The sequence below is a fragment of the Macrobrachium rosenbergii genome, chromosome 5 (assembly GCF_040412425.1).
Source record: "Macrobrachium rosenbergii isolate ZJJX-2024 chromosome 5, ASM4041242v1, whole genome shotgun sequence".
Classification (NCBI taxonomy): Eukaryota; Metazoa; Arthropoda; class Malacostraca; order Decapoda; family Palaemonidae; genus Macrobrachium; species Macrobrachium rosenbergii.
This window is the reverse complement of record NC_089745.1, coordinates 10,482,623-10,504,507: the sequence shown is the minus strand read 5'-3', so window position 1 is coordinate 10,504,507 and position 21,885 is coordinate 10,482,623. Positions and strand designations below refer to the sequence as shown.

At 37.6% G+C, this 21,885-nt stretch overlaps 1 protein-coding gene across 5 annotated transcripts in view; it reads left to right on the top strand.

The window, feature by feature from the left end:
• The first annotated feature begins 3,176 nt into the window (after positions 1 to 3,176).
• The window catches only part of LOC136838498 (golgin subfamily A member 7), a 31,559-nt gene continuing 12,850 nt past the window's right edge, over positions 3,177 to 21,885 (top strand). Inside the window, exons 1-3 of one of the 5 annotated variants that reach the window (XM_067103505.1) lie at positions 3,177 to 3,245; positions 10,810 to 10,915; positions 20,831 to 20,968. In XM_067103505.1, coding sequence (XP_066959606.1) covers positions 10,880 to 10,915; positions 20,831 to 20,968 — 174 coding nt within the window. In that variant the 5' untranslated portion in view covers positions 3,177 to 3,245; positions 10,810 to 10,879. Of the gene's footprint in view, positions 3,246 to 10,809; positions 10,916 to 15,389; positions 15,481 to 15,531; positions 15,907 to 20,830; positions 20,969 to 21,885 lie in introns of those variants that run through there. The other 4 variants (XM_067103507.1, XM_067103506.1, XM_067103509.1 and 1 more) reach the window with 4 other exon arrangements.

Genomic DNA, 21,885 nt, shown 5'->3' with positions numbered 1-21,885 from the left:
CAGTATACAGTATATACATTTTTTTGTGTATAGTTCACAAAGGCAGAATAATTTAAAACATTCACATGAATTTTGTAATACTAAGCCTTACGAGATACTCCATCCTTGTCAGACTCGCTGGCTTTCCTTGCATGAAGCAGTTAAAAGGGTTTTTGAACAGTGAAAAACCTTAACCTTGTACTTTACTTAACCTGAGGTTAAGTAAAGAATGGTTAACAGCAGTGCAACAGCTAGTTAAAAGGATGAGGGATCCAGCAGCTCTTTTATATATTTTTAAATTTCATTTTTCCAGAATTTAATGGTTTTAATTTAGTATTTCCAAAACTTCCCCCACAGTCCATTTGCTATTTGACAGTGACAAAACTTTTATAGGTCTCTATCGAGTACTTTTTTTTTTAATCAGTCACACATTCTTCCGAAATACCCATTGATGAATATTAATCCGTGTAATGATAATAACTATGTTCCACTGAACCAATTTTACCTTGGAGCAGAGTTTCACAGGATGTTTCAGACAGAGTCCTTCAAAACCCCTGATATGGTGCAGGATGTTAAATACAGGTGCAGACACTTTTCCAGCTCCCGTAAGGCGAGTAATGCCGTCAGTGCACCTCACGTGGTGCACTGTCAGCATTACTTAAGGGTCTTTGCAGCATCCCTTCAGCCCCTAGCTGCAACCTGTTTCATTCCTTTTACCATACCTCCATTCATATTCTCTTTCTTCTGTCTGACTTTCCAACCTCTTGATCAATTTTTCATAGTGGAACTGCAAAGTTTTCGTCCTGTTAAACCCTTTTGACCTTCTTACTATCAACTTCCCTTTCGGTGCTGAATGACCTCAAATGTCCCAGCGGTAGGCCTTTGGCCTAAATTCTGTATTCCAATTCCATTTGTGTTGCAATTAGAAAAACGTTTGATCCTGACAACCCTCTATGGAAAATGGTTTCGTTTCTATCAGTCAGTAAGTCCTTAAAATATCGGTCGTGATTAGCTGTGAGAGGCTCACAATATAGTGATACTAGTCTGTAGAACAGACGTAGAAAGTAACCAGAACTTAGATGTTCATATTGTGTCTTTACCAACGTCAAATGCTGATGCAGAGAGCGAGTGTCTTTAGTAAACAATCTTCTAAAGGCAAAGCTAGGAAATTCTTTACAGTTCACATAAATTAATTGCCATTATAGCCGAAGTTAAGAAGTCAGAGAGTTTAGAGATATGGTGGTTGTACCCAGGATACAGTTAAGGATGAAATGACTGAAGCAGTCAAAAATATGTATAAAGAAAATAATTCTTTTGGAATGGTCTAATGAACATTCTTTTGTAATTTCTTTAATGTCCACATTATTATATAGACTGATGTACACTACTTTTAGCATCGTAGTACAGTACAGTACATTTATTGTAACGGGAAAATTATTCCTTTAAATATTATTGATTTGTTTAGGAATTGATTCATCATCCTCCCCTCTAATATCTTACACTACTGTTGTAGAGTGATTGTGATTGTAAATGTTTTCATTTTTGTAATCGAATGTGTAGCAGTGTAGCCCAGTCCCTTGTTTTGTTTTTTTTTTTTTTTGCTCTGAATGTGGGCGCTGTCCTAACTTTCGTCTGCCTGGCTGGTAAACTAAAGAAACGTGTGTAGGCTAATGTTGGTGAAAAGGACGTCAAGCGGTCCACCCTTCATTTTGGCTATTTTAAAATTATTAATACAATTATTATCTATCCCTTAAAAGGTGCTTTTAAGAGTCATAATATTACCGTTAGTTCATTAGTTGAACAGATCATTATGAAAGAACAGCAGACGAAGATTTAAAGCGTTGTTGCATGCCCAAAACGTGAAACGCCTTAACGTGAAAGTTTTCGTAGTCGTGAAATATTCTTCAATTCATATTGTTATGATGTTTTGCTGTGTTCGTTTGGGTTGTAAACATCCTTAGAAAAAGATAGTTATAAGAATGTAAGGTTTGCCCAGTGCTAAAGAGGCCTAAAATGGCCGTCCGACAGCATCTTGGCCCTACCTCCCCTCCCTGAAGTTTCCACTGCTGATTGTCTATCTCCATTTATCAGTAAAAACATCCTGATGTTGTCACTCAGCACCTCAAACATAGGTTGCCACTTCATGAGATGTTCCCACAAATTTGAGTGAGAAATGAAGCTTCTTGGGAGGTGCTGTGTGAGAGCTGAAACTCTTGAAAATCTGTGTGAATTTTTGTGCGAATTTTTCTACAACGGCAAGATTTTTTCTCTCATTATATAGAGGAAAACAAAGATGTTGAAAAAACATGACTCCGGTATGAGAGAGAGAGAGAGAGAGAGAGAGAGAGAAGGGAAGTGTCGATTGAAAGAGAGAGAGAAGGGAAGCACACGAATTGTGATTTGCATAGAACTGTTCATTTTGGTATATTTATAACCATTTCAGAGATTTATGTGAATTTTGTGGGAAACATGCCAAGCATGATCTGTGTGAATCTGTGTGAGAAATGAGGTAAGGTTTGTGGGAATTTGCTTTTTGAAGAGTGGCAACACTGACCTGAAGATCAAGACAACAAACAACCTAACTTATAAACATCCTCCAAAATTGTGCTCCGTAAGGGGGTTGTGCCATCAGCGCACCTACCATAGTGCGGTGTAGGCATTATTAAAGTTCTAGGCAGCAGCCCTTTGGCCCCTAGCTGCAAGCCCTTTCTTTCATTTTACTGTGCCTCCGTTCATATGTTCCATCTTCCCACTCTCCTTACAATTGTTTTAGTGGAACTGCGATGCTTTCCTTTTGTTACACCTTTCAAAACTTTGCACTGTCAGTTAACATTTCAGCGCTGAATGACCTTATACTGTAGGTCCCAGCACTTGGCGTTTGTCCTAAATTCTATTCTATTCCCTACACGGCTCCTCCGTTCATATTTTTTTTCCTCCATCTTACTTTCCACCCTCTCCTACAAATGCTCTTTGGTGCAACTGCGAGGTTTTCCTCCTGTTACACCTTTAAAACCTCCCCTACCTCAGTTTCCCTGTCAGTGCTGAATGGCCTCATAGGTCCCAGTGCTTGGCCTTTGGTCTTAATTTCATACTCCAATTCCGGAGTTAAAACCACCCGTTCATAAATACGATAAATAGCATAACTGGCAACGTGTTTAGAGTTGCTTTGTTTGGATACCCGATTATCCGAATATCCGGCAATCCTATCAGTTATTACGTGGCCGTGTGGTGTGAGAACGTGAAGCGTACTTGGCTTATTTACGCAAGTAAATATTTTCCCTTTCTGTCTTAGCGCTTTGGGCTTGTTGTTGAGATTCTTGAGCAATTGTCAGACGGCCATGTTTAAGGAAAGCATGACATTTTCATGGTGTGCACTGTCAACGTTTGTATCCGTTGTTGTAGCTTATATTTCCAAGTATTGTTGTGTTTGCAATTCTGAGCATTTCGGAATCATATCCGGTGCTGGTATGTGACTATTGTAATGGTTTAATGTCGGCGATGATAATTGCGTGGACAAGAATCCTACTACTGTGGTGGCTCTTCAGACAAATGCTTGTCCAGAACTAGGCCTAGTTTCGTTTGAGGGCTCAGAATGATTTCAGTTGGTAGACTTCAAACATTTTTAGGTGAAAATATATGTGAAAATCCAGTCTGGTCGGTAGTATGAAGTTCTGAAACCTGGCATGAAATCGGGAAATTCATAAGATAAATTTCTTTATCAACTATGTGAGACCGAAGACTGCTATAGCAGTTTACGTTCAAAAATGGCCGCCATGTTTAGTACCATCTGCCCCTTGGGGGTGAACGTAAAAACATAAGCAAAATATTTTGAATATCTTAAACACCAAAGGTATAAACACAAACAAAAACATAGGCAAAACTGTAAATATTACGGTCGCCGAGGTAGGCAAAACGCTGTAAATATCTAAGGCCGTGGTATAGGGTGGCCATTTCCAAATTCCCAAAAAAGGACAATTTTTTTTTTTTTTTTGCCAACACCAATTTTTAACCTAAATTAAGCATGATTACTAAGGAGTTGAAATATAAAGTGTTGTATAATGTATATGTATATATATTATATCATCATCATCATCAGGTGCCATATCCCCAAGGACGTCGGGCAATCATGGCTCGCCACTCCCCTCTATTTCCGGCTCTCTGCAGCAACTGAGCTGCAGACATTCTTCCTCCAGTCATTCTCACCAATCCATCCATATATTTTGTTCAGGTCTTCCTCTTGGCCGACTTCCATTGATTTTACCAGTGAGAGAGAGATGGTCTAGTTCTTGTCTTCTCACTATGTGACCCACAAACCGCATTTGTGTACCTCTCACTGAAGCCAAAAGTTCTCTCTCAATGCCTACTCTCTCTAATACCTGCTCATTAGTTTCCTTTCTGTCCATGATATTTCAGCATCCTTCTCCAAAACCACATTTCTGCAGCCTGTAACCTCTCCCTCATCTGCCTTCCTCAAGGTCCAAGTTTCACAGCCATACAACAATACAGAGCAAACAAAACTATATATATATATATATATATATATATATATATATATATATATATATATATATATATATAACTTGACTTGAGTGTTTAAATGTCAAATAGTGTATGAATAAAGAACTGAAATTAATTAATATTCAATTTTATTCATGATGGAACAATTTAGTGCATAACTGTGTAAACTGGCCTCTATACAAGTACGCTGCGGCTCCATGCCTAGTGTTCTTAACTGTGCCAACAGCCACTATATCAAATTATTGGCCTAATAAAAAAAAAGCAATGGTTATTTTGACCATCAGTTCTCACTGTTTTAGTATATGTATTTGTATTTATTTATATTTTTAGTATTAAATTTTTTTTTTTTTTTGACATACCTAAAAAGCAGGACAAATTAGCGTCCTTCTTAAGGTGAAACAGGTCAGAGGACAGAATGCTCAAAAACAGAACTGTCCTTCCTAAAGTTTTACCTCCCTTGAGTGATGGCTTGTGGGTGAGGCAATCAGGTCTTTTTTTTTTTTCTTCTTCTTCTTTTTATCGTAGGAACGGTTTTAAGTTGACAGTAGGCTAATGCAGGTCAATATTTTAGCCTAATACTTCCATGGCAAGTACTTTGTGAGCGTAAATCACACGCGCTCTTGTAAGTACGTTTGCGAGGCTGCAGTCACGCCCGCCAGCTCTTGTAAGTACGTTTGCGAGGCTGCAGTCACGCCCGCCAGTCAGTCATTACAAGAATTCTAGTTAAGGAACGCCATAGATTATTTAAGTGAACGTTAGCGATTTAATACTTGATACACGAATGATACTCTCTGCTTTTGTATGGTACGAATTTTACATATTAATCAGCCATAACTTCTCAGCCTATGTGTGGTACCAATTTTTAAAAGTAACCAGTCTCGACTTCACGACTTTTATGTGGCACCAATTTTACAAATTAATGTCTCAATTTCTCAGCTTCTGTGTGGTACCAATTTTTTAATTAAAATTAATTAGTCTCAAGTTCTACACTTTTTATGTGGTACCAATTTTTCTCTAGGCGTATTAAACTGTCTTCCACTTTTGGGTTTTCTCCAAGCTATATCTAACCTTTCATTTCCTCAAACCAACTCGATCAGTTCCTGTATGGCCATCTAAAAATACTAGCAGTATTCTCTCGTACTGAAAAGGCACAATGATACTACATGGAGTTATGCAATATTAAAAACGTTACATAAAAACAGCATATGCCTTTGTGCAGTTTTTAATTTCATTACCAGACCGAATGAGCTATTTGGTCGTAGTGCTTGTCCTCTGGCTTAGACTAATATCCAAAGGATACCATTCTTTGGATATTGGCCTAGACCCGGTATTTCATTTAAATCCTTCGGGCCAGCCTTATGAGAGCTGATAAGTCAGCTCAGTGGTCTGGTTAAACTATCTTTTAATAATAAATAAAATGTCCGTTCATTGTCTCTGTACTTGTGGGAGTACCTCACTTCAGTAATTTTACATTCAGCTACCATTTTTTTTTTTACATTGGACTTAAATAGGTGCTTGGTCTTTTAATTTTCCCTGACCCATTCCCTCATATTATATATATGTATATATATATATATATATATATATATATATATATATATATATATATATATATAGTGTATATATAAAGAAAAGAACCGTTGCGTAATAGCACACAAGTAAAGAGAAGGGACAGGCTTTTCGCGACTTAATTTCCAGTCGCATTTTCAAGGCTCAGATAACTGTAGACGCTATAATAGTTTAACTTTAAATTTACAGTGCATTCATACATATTATACTGAAAACACTAAAGCAATGACAAGTCTGTAAAACGTCAAGTTAGCCACAAACAGTTGTACAGATGACGACTGTGCTTGCGTTTATAGTTGGGACTTTTTTTTTTTTGTTATGAAGATTCCAAAATGTTCAGGTCAGTTTCATTGTTTACTCTTCCATCAACTTGGAAGTCTTTATGTTCTATGTAGATTTTACGTATTTTAGAGTGATTTTATATTGGAATGTTCTAAAAACTAAGACCTCTATGTGCTTCTTGGCGAACCCTTAGCAACATCCTCGTGCATACAATTGTTTGATTGTGGGTGGTAAAACTGATGTTACAACATTTCCCGTTGGGGGTTAGTGCCGTCAGTGCACCTCACGGGGTGCACTGTAGGCATTACTAAAGGTTCTTTGCAGTGTGCCTTCGGCCCCTAGCTGCAACCCCTATCATTCCTTTTGCTGTACCTCCATTCATATTATCTTTCTTCCATTTTGCTAACAGTTGTTTCATAGTGCACTGCAAGGTTTTCCTCCTGTTACACTTTAAAACGTACCTACTCTCAATATCCTTTCCAGCGCTGAATGACTTAACAGGTCCCAGCGCTTGGCCCTTGGCCTAAACTGCATATTTCGTTCCATTCCACAACATCGGGCATACAACATACTGTAGGTCTCATGATCGCAGTCTGGCCACATATACTTGTTTACAACATTAAAGACAAAAGAAGGTTGAGACGGTCCTTAAGTGAACCACTGACCCGATGGTTACTGGGTGTTTTGGAATGGAATGGAATGGAACATAGCGTTTAGGCCAAAGGCCAAGCGCTGGGACCTATGAGGTCATTCAGCGCTGGAAAGGAAATTGATAGTAGTTATAGGTTTGAAAGGTGTAACAGGAGGAAAACCTCGCAGTTGCACTATGAAATAGGAGAAGGTGAATAGCAAGATGGAAGAAAGATAATATGAGTGGAGGTACAGTAAAAGGAATGAAAGGGGTTGCAGCTAGGGGCCGAAGAGACGCTGCAAAGAACCTTTAGTAATGCCTACAGTGCACCGCATGAGGTGCACTGACGGCAGTAGCCTCCCTACGGGGACTGGGTGTTTTGAAACAAGTTTAAGGGCTATAACGGGGAGAACTTTTTGAAATATAAGTAGACATTTTCTCCTAAGTATACTATTATACAGATAAACGCAGCATACATTTTCATTTTTGGTGCTGTAAAGGTCATGGGTGGTTCATTTATCTTTTCATTCTGCATTTTCCTTCAAGCCCTTGAAAGCAGCCTTGTGTATTTTAGGGATACCCTGTAAAATACCATAAGGTAACCCCAAAGAAAATAAATAACTCCTGATATTTATTTTCACTGATCACCTTTTCCTGTTGAAGAACTCTCAAAAACTTCTGCATGCATTACAGTTGCCAGTCTGTGCAATAACGACAGGAGGGGGGGGGGGCTGCATATCACCGGTACAATAGTTTTTGTCGTAAACCTTTGTTTCGTAAGATAACCCCCCCCCAACATCACTTCATAATTCATTCTGATGAATCATTAACCGAAACGTATTAATTCCCTCTCAATACACATTCACATATATAACACTTACATCATGAAAAACACCATCTAGTAAAATATATTTCTTATTATCAGCAGTTTGTTGAGATACAAGACAAAATAACGTTGGTGTAATTCCTTGTTATAAAAGCACCTCATAGATTGGTCTAACTGCTGTATATTACGTATACGTAACGTGATTAATTTATGTATTCACATTCATATTTAGGTAGTAGGCTTAGTTCCTCATTGGGAGGGTGGGTTCCGTTCTCAGCTGGCACTCTGCTGGCCGCGCGTTCGAATCTCCGACCGGCCAATGAAGAATAAGAGGAATTTATGTCTGGTGATAGAAATTCATTTCTCGCTATAATGTGGTTCGGATTCCACAATAAGCTGTAGGTCCCGTTGCTAGGTAACCAACTGGTTCTTAGCCCCGTAAAGTAAATCTAATCCTTCAGGCCAGCCCCAGGAGAGCTGTTAATCAGCTCAGTGGTCTGGTTAAACTAAGGTATACTTAACTTTTTAGGCCACATCTAACTCACTGGTCTAACCATATCACCTAACCATATCACGTATGTGATCAACTTTTTTGTTCAAAATCATATTTCGGTAGTAGGCCCTGGCTACGTCTACCAAACCAGAGGTGGGTCTAACTATATTACGTATGAGGCTAACTTTTTTGTTCACTGTCTTATTTCGGCAATAGGGCCAGTTACGTCTACTAAACTACAGACAAGTCTAAATAAAAAGTGATTAACTTGTTTTTCATGTTCATATTTCAGTAATAGGCCTAAGGTATCTCTACTAACCACAAGGTTCTTTCTTTAAAATAACAGATATCGTTAATAAAAAAAAAAAAAACGTTGAGAGGGTCGTTTTCGTTCAGACGTATAAAACCTTACTAGCCACCAAGCTACCCTTATCGGAACGGGTGAGGTTGAAATCGTTGGGTTCCAACTTTTTTTTTTTTTTTAAGGTTTCTTTGGTTGATTGGAGTTGATCGTGGAAGCAGAGACCTTGGGCCTATAAACCAGTCTCCGGTGGAAATGTAGCCTATATAGTCATTGGTCGTATTGTTTCCGCGTCTCTGGCGTGTTTCGTTAAATCGAGAAGCACCATGAGTTTGAAAATGGAAAGGCAATCATGTCTACATGGGCATATGAATCACATCGTTCTGATTGACTGGATAAAAAAAAAAAACTCTAGGCCTATGGTGCCCTTGGCCTACAGGGAACAAGTCACAGACCTCACCTCAGTTTCACGACGCTGGAAAGAAAGAAGCTAACAGTGGAGTCAAGTAGAGTTGAGAGGCTTGAGAAGCTGGATGGGGGGAGCGGGCTGAGCTCCTCTCCCTCAACCTCCCCACCTCTCTCTCTCTCTCTCTCTCTCTCTCTCTCTCTCTCTCTCTCTCTCAGTGGATGGCTTTCGAGGAAAATCATACAGCGGTCACTGCTGTATTCATATTTTAACGGATGCGTCTTGGATAAGTAAACTATATATATATATATATATATATATATATATATATATATATATATATATATATATATATATATATATAGATAGATATATATATATATATATATATATATATATATATATAATATATATATATAATAACCACTACCCTTATGAACTAAGATGAATTCGCCGTCCGTTATTAGGAGAATATTTTTAAATGCGATTGTCATAACAATGAAATAAAGTAAAACGGTAAAATATTGCTCTGCATAAACGCTACAAACTGGGTCTTGATCTTCGGTCTAACTACCTTGTTTTGAGGGGGAGACACTGAATGAGGTCTTTTATATAAGGATTTTCCTCGAGATTTTCGACCATTGGTGCTTTAGTCGATTATCGGCCTTGTAGCATTATATTGCTGCCACAGCTCTTGGTAGAAATAAATTCTCTATCTCTCTCTCTCTCTCTCTCTCTCTCTCTCTCTCTCTCTCTCTGCTTTCCATCACTTCCTAGATCCTGAGAGTCTGATGTCAGTGATAGTGAGTCACAATGGGACCCGCAGAGGCAACTGGTTGAGTGAGCGACTGAAGCTAACTTCACGAACTATATCAGTTTTCTTGAGGCCTGTGTAAAAAAGTATTTTACAAACAACTTTCCTTCCCCACCCGCGCTGCTATACCAACGACGGTTGACTCAACGCCAGATACGTCATTACCTGCATGCATCAGCAGAGGCACAGTGAGGCAGTGACCCTTGAGATTCTGATTATGTTCTTACCGAAATATCTTTTCTCTCCTTGTCGTATGTTAACAGCCACCCTGTGTACCTCCCTTTCCCTTCCCCAATCCCACCTCCCCTCCACGATACCACACCTGGGATGACTACTCCTGCCTTATGTATGCCCTCATTAACTGCTTGCCACCTTCCACTTTGATTATACATGTGCTGACACTTACTGAATATAGTATTTATTTATTTACTTCCTGTTCTTATGATTGATATGGCACCACTTATATTCTTTCCCACGTGCTCTGTTCTTGTTAGATCGAACTGGCCTTTTTCTACCACAAGATTTTGCTTGCACAACTAACCTATATATAAATGTTTACCTCTGTATAAAAAAAATTGGTCATTTAGGAATGGAACTGAAGCAGCAAAGGTATGATAGGTTGGGATCCAAATCTGTTCAAAACCTCTTTGTGTTCATAAGGGCAGAATGTGACAGTAATCGCTATCCGAATTGTCTGAAATCTATGCATATATGTATGCAGAATATTAACTAATAAATAACAGATAACTTTTGATACATTGCTGTGAAATCTCATGATCCGTTATTAGAGTTCATTTGTCTGTACTGAGAGCCAAAAAGACTTTAATTTGGCATTTTAGCTACTTGAAGGTATGCTGTACCTTCACAATTGTTTCCTCCATATGTGACCTATAACACTAATCATTTATCATTTTCCTTCGTTGCACACCCATTTACCCTCATTTTTTAACAGGTTACATAAAGTATTACATATATTATTTGTATCTACAGGCCATTGAAAAGTTACATCACGAATGCCAGTACGTGCTGCTTGTCCAGAGTGTGACATCGTGGAACGTAAATGTCAATTCCAAGAAAAGATTGGAATCCCGATCAGGTGAGATTTCTTTTCCACTGATTTTGTTACTAACACAAAGTGACATCTCTTCTGAATCACTAACACAAAGTGACATTTCTTCTGAATCAGTAATACAAAGGGACATCTCTTCTGAATCACTAACACAAAGTGACATCTCTTCTGAATCACCAACACAAAGAGACATCTCTTCTGAATCACTAACACAAAGTGACATCTCTTCTGATTGTATTTTAATGGAAGTCAGATAAGTCTTGTTGGACATGACCTTCAGACCTTCACCTGAAACACAGTTAGTGTCCCTTTTGGTATCTTCTGCCATCCTTTTCAGTTTTCTGTAAAAGAAAACTCTTGAAATGGCTATTTGTCTGCCCGTCCGCACTTTTTCTGTCTTCCCTCAGATCTTAAAAACTACTACGGCTAGAGGGCTGCAAATTGGTATGTTGATCATCCACCCTCCAATCATCAAACATACCAAAATGCATTCCTCTAGCCTCAGTAGTTTTTATTTTATTTAAGGTTAAAGTTAGCCGTGCTCGTGCGTCTGGCACCGCTATAGGCGCCAACAACACAGGCCACCACCGGGTCTTGGCTGAAAGTCTCATGTGCATCTGCTGAGAGTTTCATCCAGCATTATACGCTGTACAGAAACTCGATTCCGCCGAAGAAACTTCGGCGCATTTTTTACTTATTATTTTATTATTATTTATTATTATTATTATTATTATTATATTATTATTATTATTATTATTATTATTATTATTATTATTATTATTATTATTATTATTATTGAGCAAGCCGGCAGGGGCCATTGACATGAAATTCAAGCTTCCAAAGAATATAATGTTCATTCGAAAGAAGTAACAGAAGGTAAAGGGAAATACAGGCAGAGGAGATCAGTTGGAAAAGAAACAGATAAATTAACAAATTAACTGATGTCATCCCTTACCAAAATGCCTTCTCATGAAATGATCTTTTGGGACTTGCTGTGGTGGCTTGGGAGAGGTGCTTCAATAGCATGGTGTGTCAATCATTTACAGAAATGAGACCGTGTTCATATTGAACTTAGGTATTGACAGTTCCCCTTCCTGGGAACTGACTGAATAAAATCCCTGTAGGGTGTTAGTGCCATCAGTGCACCACTGTAGGCATTATTTAAGGTTCTTTGCAGCGTGCCTTCGGCCCCTAGCTGCAACACCTTTCGTTCCTTTTACTGTATATCCTTTCATATTCTCTCTTCCATCTTACTTTCCACCCTTTCCTAACAATTGATTCATAGTGCAACTGCGAGGTTTTCTTCCCGTTACACCTTTCAGACCTTTTACTGTCAATTTCCCCTTCAGCGCTGAATGATCTCGTAGGTCCCAGTGTTTGGCCTTTGGCCTAAACTCTATATTCAATTCAGTTCGGTGCATGCCTGCAACGCTTAGTGTTTGTGGAAACTTGAAATCTAACGTGTATAGCAAAGCTAAGCTTGAAGAGCTGACATTCAAGAGGTTCTCGTAAGCAATACCTAAAGTGGTTTTTATAGAGCAGGGGTGGGCAACCTCTTTAAGCGTTCGTGCCCAAATCGGCTAAATCTCTCATACAAAATTTGCTCACATACCAACCGAATTTTTCGGCGGACCATATTGTTATTTTGTGCCGCTCAGGTATTGGATTTTTTTTTATTTGCTAGACTTTTAAGTGGTATTCCAGTTGCCATATACATCCAAACAATTTAAAAACGTTATGTGTAGCTTAAACAAAAGAGTAAACAATAAGTGGGTTTTTTTCTTTTTTATCAGATAAGTCAGGCGCTGATTATTTTGGCTTTTATCAAAACATTACAATTCCCAGTCTCATAAATGTTTTATCGATTAAAACACGATACGAGGATATAAAATTAGAGATATTTTTTGTTGATTGTAATATCTTATTATGCATAAAAACTACAAATGCAAGATATGTTATTTTACCAACAAAGCTAAATATTATTATATCAAACTTAGGCGAATCCTTGACATTTTTATCAGAAAAAAATTGACCATCAGTGGGAAACATGGCTGCAATATATATGCAGTTAAAAACTTATCTCTGTAGTTATTTTTTTTAAGGTGAGACTCGGTTTTTGCGTCCCGAAAACATTTTCGTGAGATGTAACCGAGTACTGGTGCCTTTCCCTGAAAAAAGCTGGACCCCATATCTTAAAAACTAACCACAGAATTTTCTTGAAAATAATCTCATTATGTTCCCCCACCCAAATTACTCCAGAGTATACCGTAAGTATTTTAACCTATCCAACCTAATCTAGGGGCATGTCAAAAAAACCGGGCGGGTGCAACACTAGCATACATCTCAGGAATTTGCGTCCGGGAAAGAAGCCTTTAGCGTGTAACTTTTGGCCTGAGTGTAAAATTTGGAGTTCTAAGTTACCACTTCGCAATCCATCTCTTTACTGAGGCTCCAGTCCGCCATAAACGCACAGCCATCATATAACACCTGGGTTCCACTCTGACCAGCTTTAGAAGTAGATTTCTGATCTTACTATTACCTCTTTACTCCCGTGTCCTGGCTCCTAAATTGGGATTCAAGCTATTTATCATTATTAGGTTCATGTTGACCAAGCAGTGCTTTTTTTTTTTTTTTTTTTTTTACAAAACAAAACACATTTTTCTTATTAATATATTTATTTATCATAGCACACAGTACCCTTCTGACATCCTTGTAATCTTTGTCTTTTGAGGTTCTCACGAAAGAATGGCCCCTTGTAGGATGCTGAAACGTGGTTTGGGCATGCGCAGTGGGGTCTCTGTCTTTTATATTTTAACATATTGGCCCGACTGGAGGGCAGCTTGCTCTGAAATAAGGATATTTATGATTAATTGGTTAATATGAAAAACTGTTTCAGTTAGTAATAAAAGGGGGATTATTTAGCAATTCATCTCACGTCGTACTTTGCTTCACAACCGTTCCCTTGATTTTAGTAATCTCTTGAAATATGATAAACATTCATTCGCTTTTAACAGCGATTTTTTTTATTACCATCTAAAGGGTATTTAGTATCACGTCTTTAGGCCCCAGGTGCATTGCACTCTGCCTGTTCTCTCCCTCCATTCCCTTTGGTCTCTTCCGACTTGGTTGTCCAGTTTCTCTAACTTTACTCTGCTCCAATTTTCGCTTCTCATTTAGGTAGTTCCTTTGTCGCTACCTGTGAGAGTCTAGTAAATTATTTCTATTGGTTTCATAAACTTATTAATGATACTATTTGGTACGGGAAGTTTTAAAGCAAAGAACATTTCAGACTTTCGCTTAATAATGTAGATTTCAGCTATATTATTATTTCCTTGAAAAGCTCAGATAGCATAAAAGCATTATACAACTTGTTAAGGAGGCTATCCAATATAATTATAGGTTCTGAGAGTTCGAATCCTGTTTTGTTGTTCCTATATAAAAAGCAAGTGAATTCTCAATAATTGGCTACAGAAGTCAAATATGGATCTCAGTATCTGACCTGACATTAAAGAGTAGTATTATTCTTTACATTTTTTTAAAATATTCATGTAGAGAGCAGTTTACTTTTAGTTTTACATATATCCCCGTAACAACTGTTTCAGTCCATATCTAAGACATCTGTACTTCCTTCCCGTCCATATTCAATACACGGCCCACGGGTTTAGTCTTAACCACTCGCCATTGACATTGAGTGATGGCTGTTATTTCGAAGATTTTGTATGAGCTTCCCATCCCCGGTACTGTCGTAACTTCGGTCAAATTAAGGAACTGATGGGTCAAGAGATAACTTATGGCACTGGGCGATGCTTCGGTATAATTCGTCTGTTAACTTCGACAGAATCAGAATTCATTCAGTGAATAAAAATGTACTATCCATCAGTCGTCTATCTAGATAAAGCAGTCGTTGTTCAAATGCACGAATTTTCATGATAATCTAGAATGGTAGTTTTATATATCTTGGTCTTACAGATTCTTGATTATGGTGTATAATTTAAACGGGAAGCAAAGAGTTTTACGTGTTCCACCTTTGTTATCCTGGAAAACTTTCCTGTGTTTCTTCAAATAACAGTTAGTTCTAGCTTGGCATTGAACATACCACGACCTTCGAATTAAATATTGAAAATAAATCTAATATCTCTCGAAAGTCTTTCTTTAACATGAGGTGTGTGTGCCGTATGTAGACATATTGGAAACAGTGGTAAATAGTAGGTCTTTCTGCAGATAAACAGTGAATTAATAAATTCGCCACACCTAATGATATTAGAGTGAAAGAAGCAATCAGGCTGAAAATAACGATGAACGTCACCACTCCGATAATGGGAAGACCAAAACATCGTCGCTTCCTGAAGTTTTTTTTCGATTATGTTATCGCTTTTAAAAGTTTAGAACCCATCTAAGCTAAAGGTCACATTAAAATAAAAATGAATAATTTAAACGAAAGAAGGATTGTAAAATGTATACGTCAAACAATAATGAACAATATTTTTCTTACATCCTATTAAGAGTGTTATATTAATGGTCCCTGACATTGAAGGGTTTGTGCCGTTTTACACACTGGGTCCCTAATAATATTCAAGATGGCGTCGAACGCGGTAAACAAAATGTGTATTTATTGAATTAAACCCTAAGTATTTCCTTACGGAAGTGAATGAGTGCTATGGTGAGAGATATTTAGGCAATATGAAACCCGAATGCTTCTTAATTTTTAATATAGTTCTCATCAGAGGCTGAAATTGGATGTACGCAATCGCTTCCAGGAAGCAGCTGATTGTCAGATGAGGAATGCACAATAACAATAGATCATAATTGCCTGGCGGAAGTCCACTTCTCCTCGCCTCATGTACCCAGTGTGATTTGCAGGCTGCGAAATGGTGAATGTGTTTGTCGCGTAGAGAAATATGACGTCAAATTTTGATCTTGAAGTCTGATAAGTTCTTTTGTGAAACGTAGATCTCTCGTCTGTAGGCTAAGCTCTTGCAAATCCTTGGTGCCCATCCCTTTACATGTACCACCAATGGGTAGGCCTCATTATTTTTTCTTTCGAGCCCTTATTGGATAAAACACTTTTCTGGGACAAATATTGTTTTATGCCCGTAAGGTAAGCTAGTCTTGGCTAGGCTAGTGGGGCCGTGCCTGCTCGAGGTCAACCTAGGCTAGCCAAGGCTACCAGTTTTAAGGTTATTTTTCTGTGGTGGCCCAGACGGAACTATTTGGGGATTGCCGATAGTTCTTTGAACAGGGTGTTGCTTCGTCACCCAGCCTACTTATTAAAGATACTTGGTGGGCTGATGCATGCGACGTGTACACCATCGTGAGAGTGATGGTGTAGTGTCCGTCTTGCTAAGATTAACTCAGAGTTGGTAAAACTGAACGCTGCTACCACGCCCCTCTACTTCGGTAAATTTCATTTTACGTGCAAAATGGGTGCCATGTTTAGTACCAGCTCCTTTGGGATGAACATAAAAACATAAATTGTAAATATCATAAAAAAAATAAAAGGCATAAGCATAAAAAAAGCACATAAGAAAAGGGTAGTGTACAGTACAGTCACTGACTGACGGTAATCAGGCTGTGGCAGTAGTCTTCAGTTTTGCCCAGGGTTCATTGTTACGATGTAAAATTGACCTTTCTGATCAAGGGGCATGCCTACTTAAGCCCATCAACCTTTATAACTTTGGAAGTAAGAATTACAGGACTTTAACTTGGAAATAAGAATTACAGGACATTAATTTGGAAGTAAGAATTACAGGACATTAATTTGGAAGTAAGAATTACAGGACATTAATTTAGAATTTTGTAGTTTGAACAGCAGAATTACACATAGCCTGGTTAAGATATATTCCTTGCTGATCAAATTCTTGATCATAGGCAAAGCCAATTCAATTCAATTTAATTCATAGGCAAAGCCTAAATTGCCACTGTTGGCGAGGCAGAGCTTGGTAGAGTACCTGGAATCTGTAGGTTAGGCTGCTTAGTAAATATATTGTTTATTTATTTATTGCTAAACACATGAATAGTATATTGTTATGACTGGTTATTTAGTGTTTTATGCATTTTTAAAGATTATTTTTCATGGAAATCGTTAGCTTCTCTGTATTCTTTCCCTCCTTATTTTTTCCAAGAATTATTGGCCGACTCCATTTGGAATCATGGGTTTGTGGGTGAAGGAAGAGAAAAATTGTGTGAATTGCACTAGCAGAAAGTATGTGTAGGCTAGTCTGTAATAATCACATAAATAATAAAGTGCAAATATGTGGCATGCTGGGGCTACAACCCAGTTTTCACAAATGAGTTAGGGTGCTAGATATGCAGTTTGATTATATTTAGAAATTGACAGAATGATTTGTCAGTCTTATTGTGTCCAGTGTAACAAGGATTTCAGTTAGGAAAATTATTAATGAATGAATGGTGGTATAAAACTAGCTATTTACTAGAATTGCTGTACATTATTTTGTTTTCCCGCAAAATGCATATTAACATTTTCAGAGATTTTGTTATTATTTTTTTTATATTCATGAAAGTATATCTACACTCAATCCAAATATATTAAAGGCTGTTATACTCATTAAAAATATAATACAGTTAACATTGAGCAAAAGTTGATGTAACATCATCAACTAAAGCATTCATGTTAGTGATAGTAGTGGATGGATGTAATGTCACTTTTATGGCATAGTGCACATCGCCAGATAATTTGAATTACATATAATGTGGATCTACTGATTATGCTGTCTTGCACTGTCACAAGGCAACAAATTCTTATAATTCTATTTGATCCACATTAAAAAAGTTAAAAAGATTTCAATAACAGAAAGTTGCATACTGCCAGAAAAAATATATATAATTTTAGCTGTATTTGGTAAAATCATTGAATGTTTATCATGACATCACAATTGAAAGTACAAGACTTTTCACATAAACATTACTTGAGCCATGATGAAACAGTTAAGAACATTACTTGAGCAATGATGAAACAGTTAAGAAATATGCTTGCATCTGAACTGAAGCTATGTAATCAAGAGTAGGAGGCAAGATTAAGTAGGCACCGTAAAACTACTTCATATTAATATTGATGGGCAATTTCCATATGGTTCTGTGCTGGTAACCACTTTGTATATACTGTATTTTTAGGATTAGGTGTGCGGTGTGGCATATGGCCTAGCTTATTCCCTGTTCTGTAATTGGGTAGTTGAGGGTATTATTCTGTTTCCAGAATGATGAAACGAAGGAAGAAGTCTAAGATAGTCTGTAAGCCAAGGGCTAGCATACTACCAATTTAAGAATATAGCCTAGGCTATACAAACATAGCTACTAAAAGCTAGGCTAAGCTTTCTGATGTACCCTAACCTAGCTAAGGTCTGTGGTTCCTTGATCAGAATTTTTCTTTCAGAAAGATCATTTATTAATAGGCTGTAGGCTAAATCAGTGGTTTCCATCTTTTTATTACTGCAAAGATACTGACCTGCATCCTTATTTGGATATAGCTTAGGTGAATTCTGGTTTGGCCATTGAACGTTGGTAACAGGTAGTTAACTGACTGGCAAGTAGATGAGGCATTGGGTTACAGTGTACTAAGTAAGCCCCCATTTTTTTTGGCCTGCATTGAGCCAAGATGTCTCAGGTGCTTCTGTGGTCACACAACTTGCTTTGGTTTTTAGACTATTAAACTATTGTTTTATTATCTTTACATATCACTGTGCGGTTGTTCAGTATGTCAGTGGTAAGTGAACAATGAATAATGTGTTATAATGTGTTTGTGGTTGATCAGTTTTGTCAGGGACACTTTTTTGTTTCTTGTGTTGTAGAAACTTTTTTTCTTATAAGTTTATTGTATAAGACTACCTGGTTTGGCATATTTTAATTATTAAATGATCATTGTTTTTTGAGAGTCATATTTTCTTCTCCTGCATGGCTGGATTGTTGGGAATCTTCCCTTTGAGGCAAACCAAGGGGATTTCCCATGTGCATTACTAGGGTTGCTTTGTCCTTGGTCTCCTTCTGGGACCAAAGTTCTATGAGAAGCTGTAGGTATATTACAAGGGTTCTTGAGTGGCCACCAGAAAGATATCCAAGGGAGGTTCAAATTGGTTTATTCTTCGTTTTGGTGATGTGTAGTCTGCTAGATCTTCTACTTTGTGCTTGAAAGGTGGTGATATGTTAGGAGGGGATCCTCATGGAGGGGCTTAAAAAGCACATCCACATTTTATCTACCCCTTCTTTCCTGTTCTGGCCCTTGGCAGGTGTTTGGAGAGTTCAGGAGTCTCTGTGCTCCTCATCCATCTTTTGGATGGTGATTGTGGCTTTACACATATGATACCTTCCACTCTGGTTATTCCCTAGTCAAACTGAGGATAACTAAGAGTCCCGCCCTAGCTCAGTGGAATGGATCAGTTTTTAGTTCCTTTTTATGTTTTATAATATAATACAGTTTTATGAAAGGTAAAGTTAAGATAGTGGCGAATGAGAGGCGCTCTGATATCCAGGACACCCTTGTCCACCTTGCAGCTTCCTATAAGGCCTCATGGGCATTGAACTGTACCAAGGTCAAGCCTTCAGGGTCAGCCACACTTTCCTCATCTGGTATCAGGAGGGTTCAGACCTCAAAACCACGACAAAGAGGTCTTATCTTATAGTAAATGGACCAGCTCGAGCGGGAGGCAAGGGGAGGGGAAGGGAAGGGAAGGCTAATGTAGAGTGGTCACTTCTACAACCACCACAAGTAGGGATATTGTTTCAAGGACCACTGAACCCCTTTTTCTTGAACACTGATCCTGTTAGTGGCCTGTTATCCATGGTCTCTTGAACTCTGGCCTTAGCCTGTGTGAGGAAGTATAGTTGTCAAAGAACCTCTTCAAGACCTAGGGGGATTGTTTAGTCCCTGGATGAGCCATCCATGGGGATTTTTATGATGGTTGTTCTTGGGAAGGTAAATGCCTTGTCAATGAATGAGACATACTTAAGACTGACAACTTTGTGGACTTCCACAAAATTTGGCAGATTCGTATGGTATAATTAGGGATTCTTATGGTAATATGTTGTTCAAAGAAGCTGATGAATGAAATATGAGAAAGTGTGTGGAATAGATGGTAATTTTTTGTCAGTTACATTGTCATGATACTGTATATGATAAGATATTGGTCAGTGAATAACTTTCATCTGGTGAGACCAGTGAATATTCAAAAGCTGGTAAAGTAAACCTACCTGTCATACAGATGATACTCATGTACAGTGTTTATGCTCAACTAAAATTGGGATTTAAAAGAATTTGGGCCGAGTACATTTATAAATACAGTGTCATAAATAGCCTATGTAAAGTACTGTGGTTATTGAAATCTAATTTGCTGCTATAGCAGTGAATTTTTCTTAATTTTGGGTTTTATCTTTTTTTTTTAGACTGTGACTCTATTAGGAGTTATTTAGTGCAGATGTTTATCTCGTTTCCTTTTGTATAGCATATCTTGATGGGACACAGGCAGTATACAGTAGTATAGTATATCAATAAGTCTTAAGACACTGCGTGTCATTGCTATCCATAGTATGATCATTGTTCTCGGTAAAAAAAATTTTAATGTGACGTTCCATAATTTACAACCTTTCCAATTATTTATGATGTGACACTTTTCATGTGATCTTTTAATATGGTAACCTAACAGTCATGTGCCAGTAATCTTTTCCCTTTTAGGTCACCTTATCCCTCTGTAATGATTTTAATTTTTTGCATTTTATTTCCTTTTATGTATTTCTCATCCATTAAAAAGTGTCTGTTGCCTTTCATATGTGTGGCAGTTTGTTTTAATATCCCTGGATGAGTGAAAGTTGCCTGCTCCCTGTTAGTCAGTGGCATTTCTTGGGTGCCTCGGCCTGTAGGTAAAATGGCTTCATACTTTTATCTAGGTTTTACTTTCAACAGAATCATGGGAATTTAATTTTTACTTTAAACAGAATCATGGGACGCCGTTGGAAGATTTGGCGGGATCCCGAGCAACTGCAGGCTGCCTAAAGCTATTCATTCAGCGTGACTACTCAGAGGGAACGTCTGTAAAATTTCAGACTAAATTCCCACCAGAATTAGAAGGAAAGGTATGATATTTTATTGTCTGACATGTTTTCGTCCTCTGGCTTGGCATAGATGTTGGGCTTTGTAGCTTACTGTATTCTTGCAAGATAATTTATTAAGTAAGGAAATGTCTCCCTGCAGTTTATGTAAATGCTTTGTTGGAAACACAAATTTTAGTTTGTGCATCATTCAAATTTGACTTTTATTTTTATTGCAAAGCTCAATCCAATTGATATACAGTACACTGAAACATTCTGACCAAATATACTGTACTAAGTTTAAATGTAACTATCATTTCACAGGTAAAATCACTTCATGGTTAAATTACAATAGTGATTTAAACTCGTACGTTAGTAATTTTCATTTAATGATACCCAGAAAGTGAAATTTCTTTAGGATTTCTGTTAAGCCATGATGCCAATAAGGGAATTTGGGAAACATTTGAATTGAATGACTGTACTGTATATGGTGATATATAAGAAATTTTTTTTTCAAAAAATGGCTAAGAAACATCACTCAGGTCTTCTGTGCAATGTTGAGGTATCTGGTAGACTAATATTTACCCAGAAGCCATAGATACCAGTACTTGTTTGTAGCCAAAGTCCATAATACTATAATATTATTGTGCTGGTATTTACACAGATTACCAGCATCATTATTGTTGCAGTTATTATTATTCCTGTGTGATGATTATGGTACTGTACATAGTTTGATTAAAAAAGGAATTATACAGTATTATAGAAATTAAAGCTGGATGTTGAGCACATGCATGATTATGTATGTTTATGGCATATCTACCTGATATCTCATTACAGTATTTTTATATGGAAATGTCCATTAGTTTTTGAAATAAACTTGAAATGATGGTGACGATGGTAAGCAACACTGACAGTGACCATTGTCACAGGCCTCACCTGCATCACTTCCATCTATTGTTGCT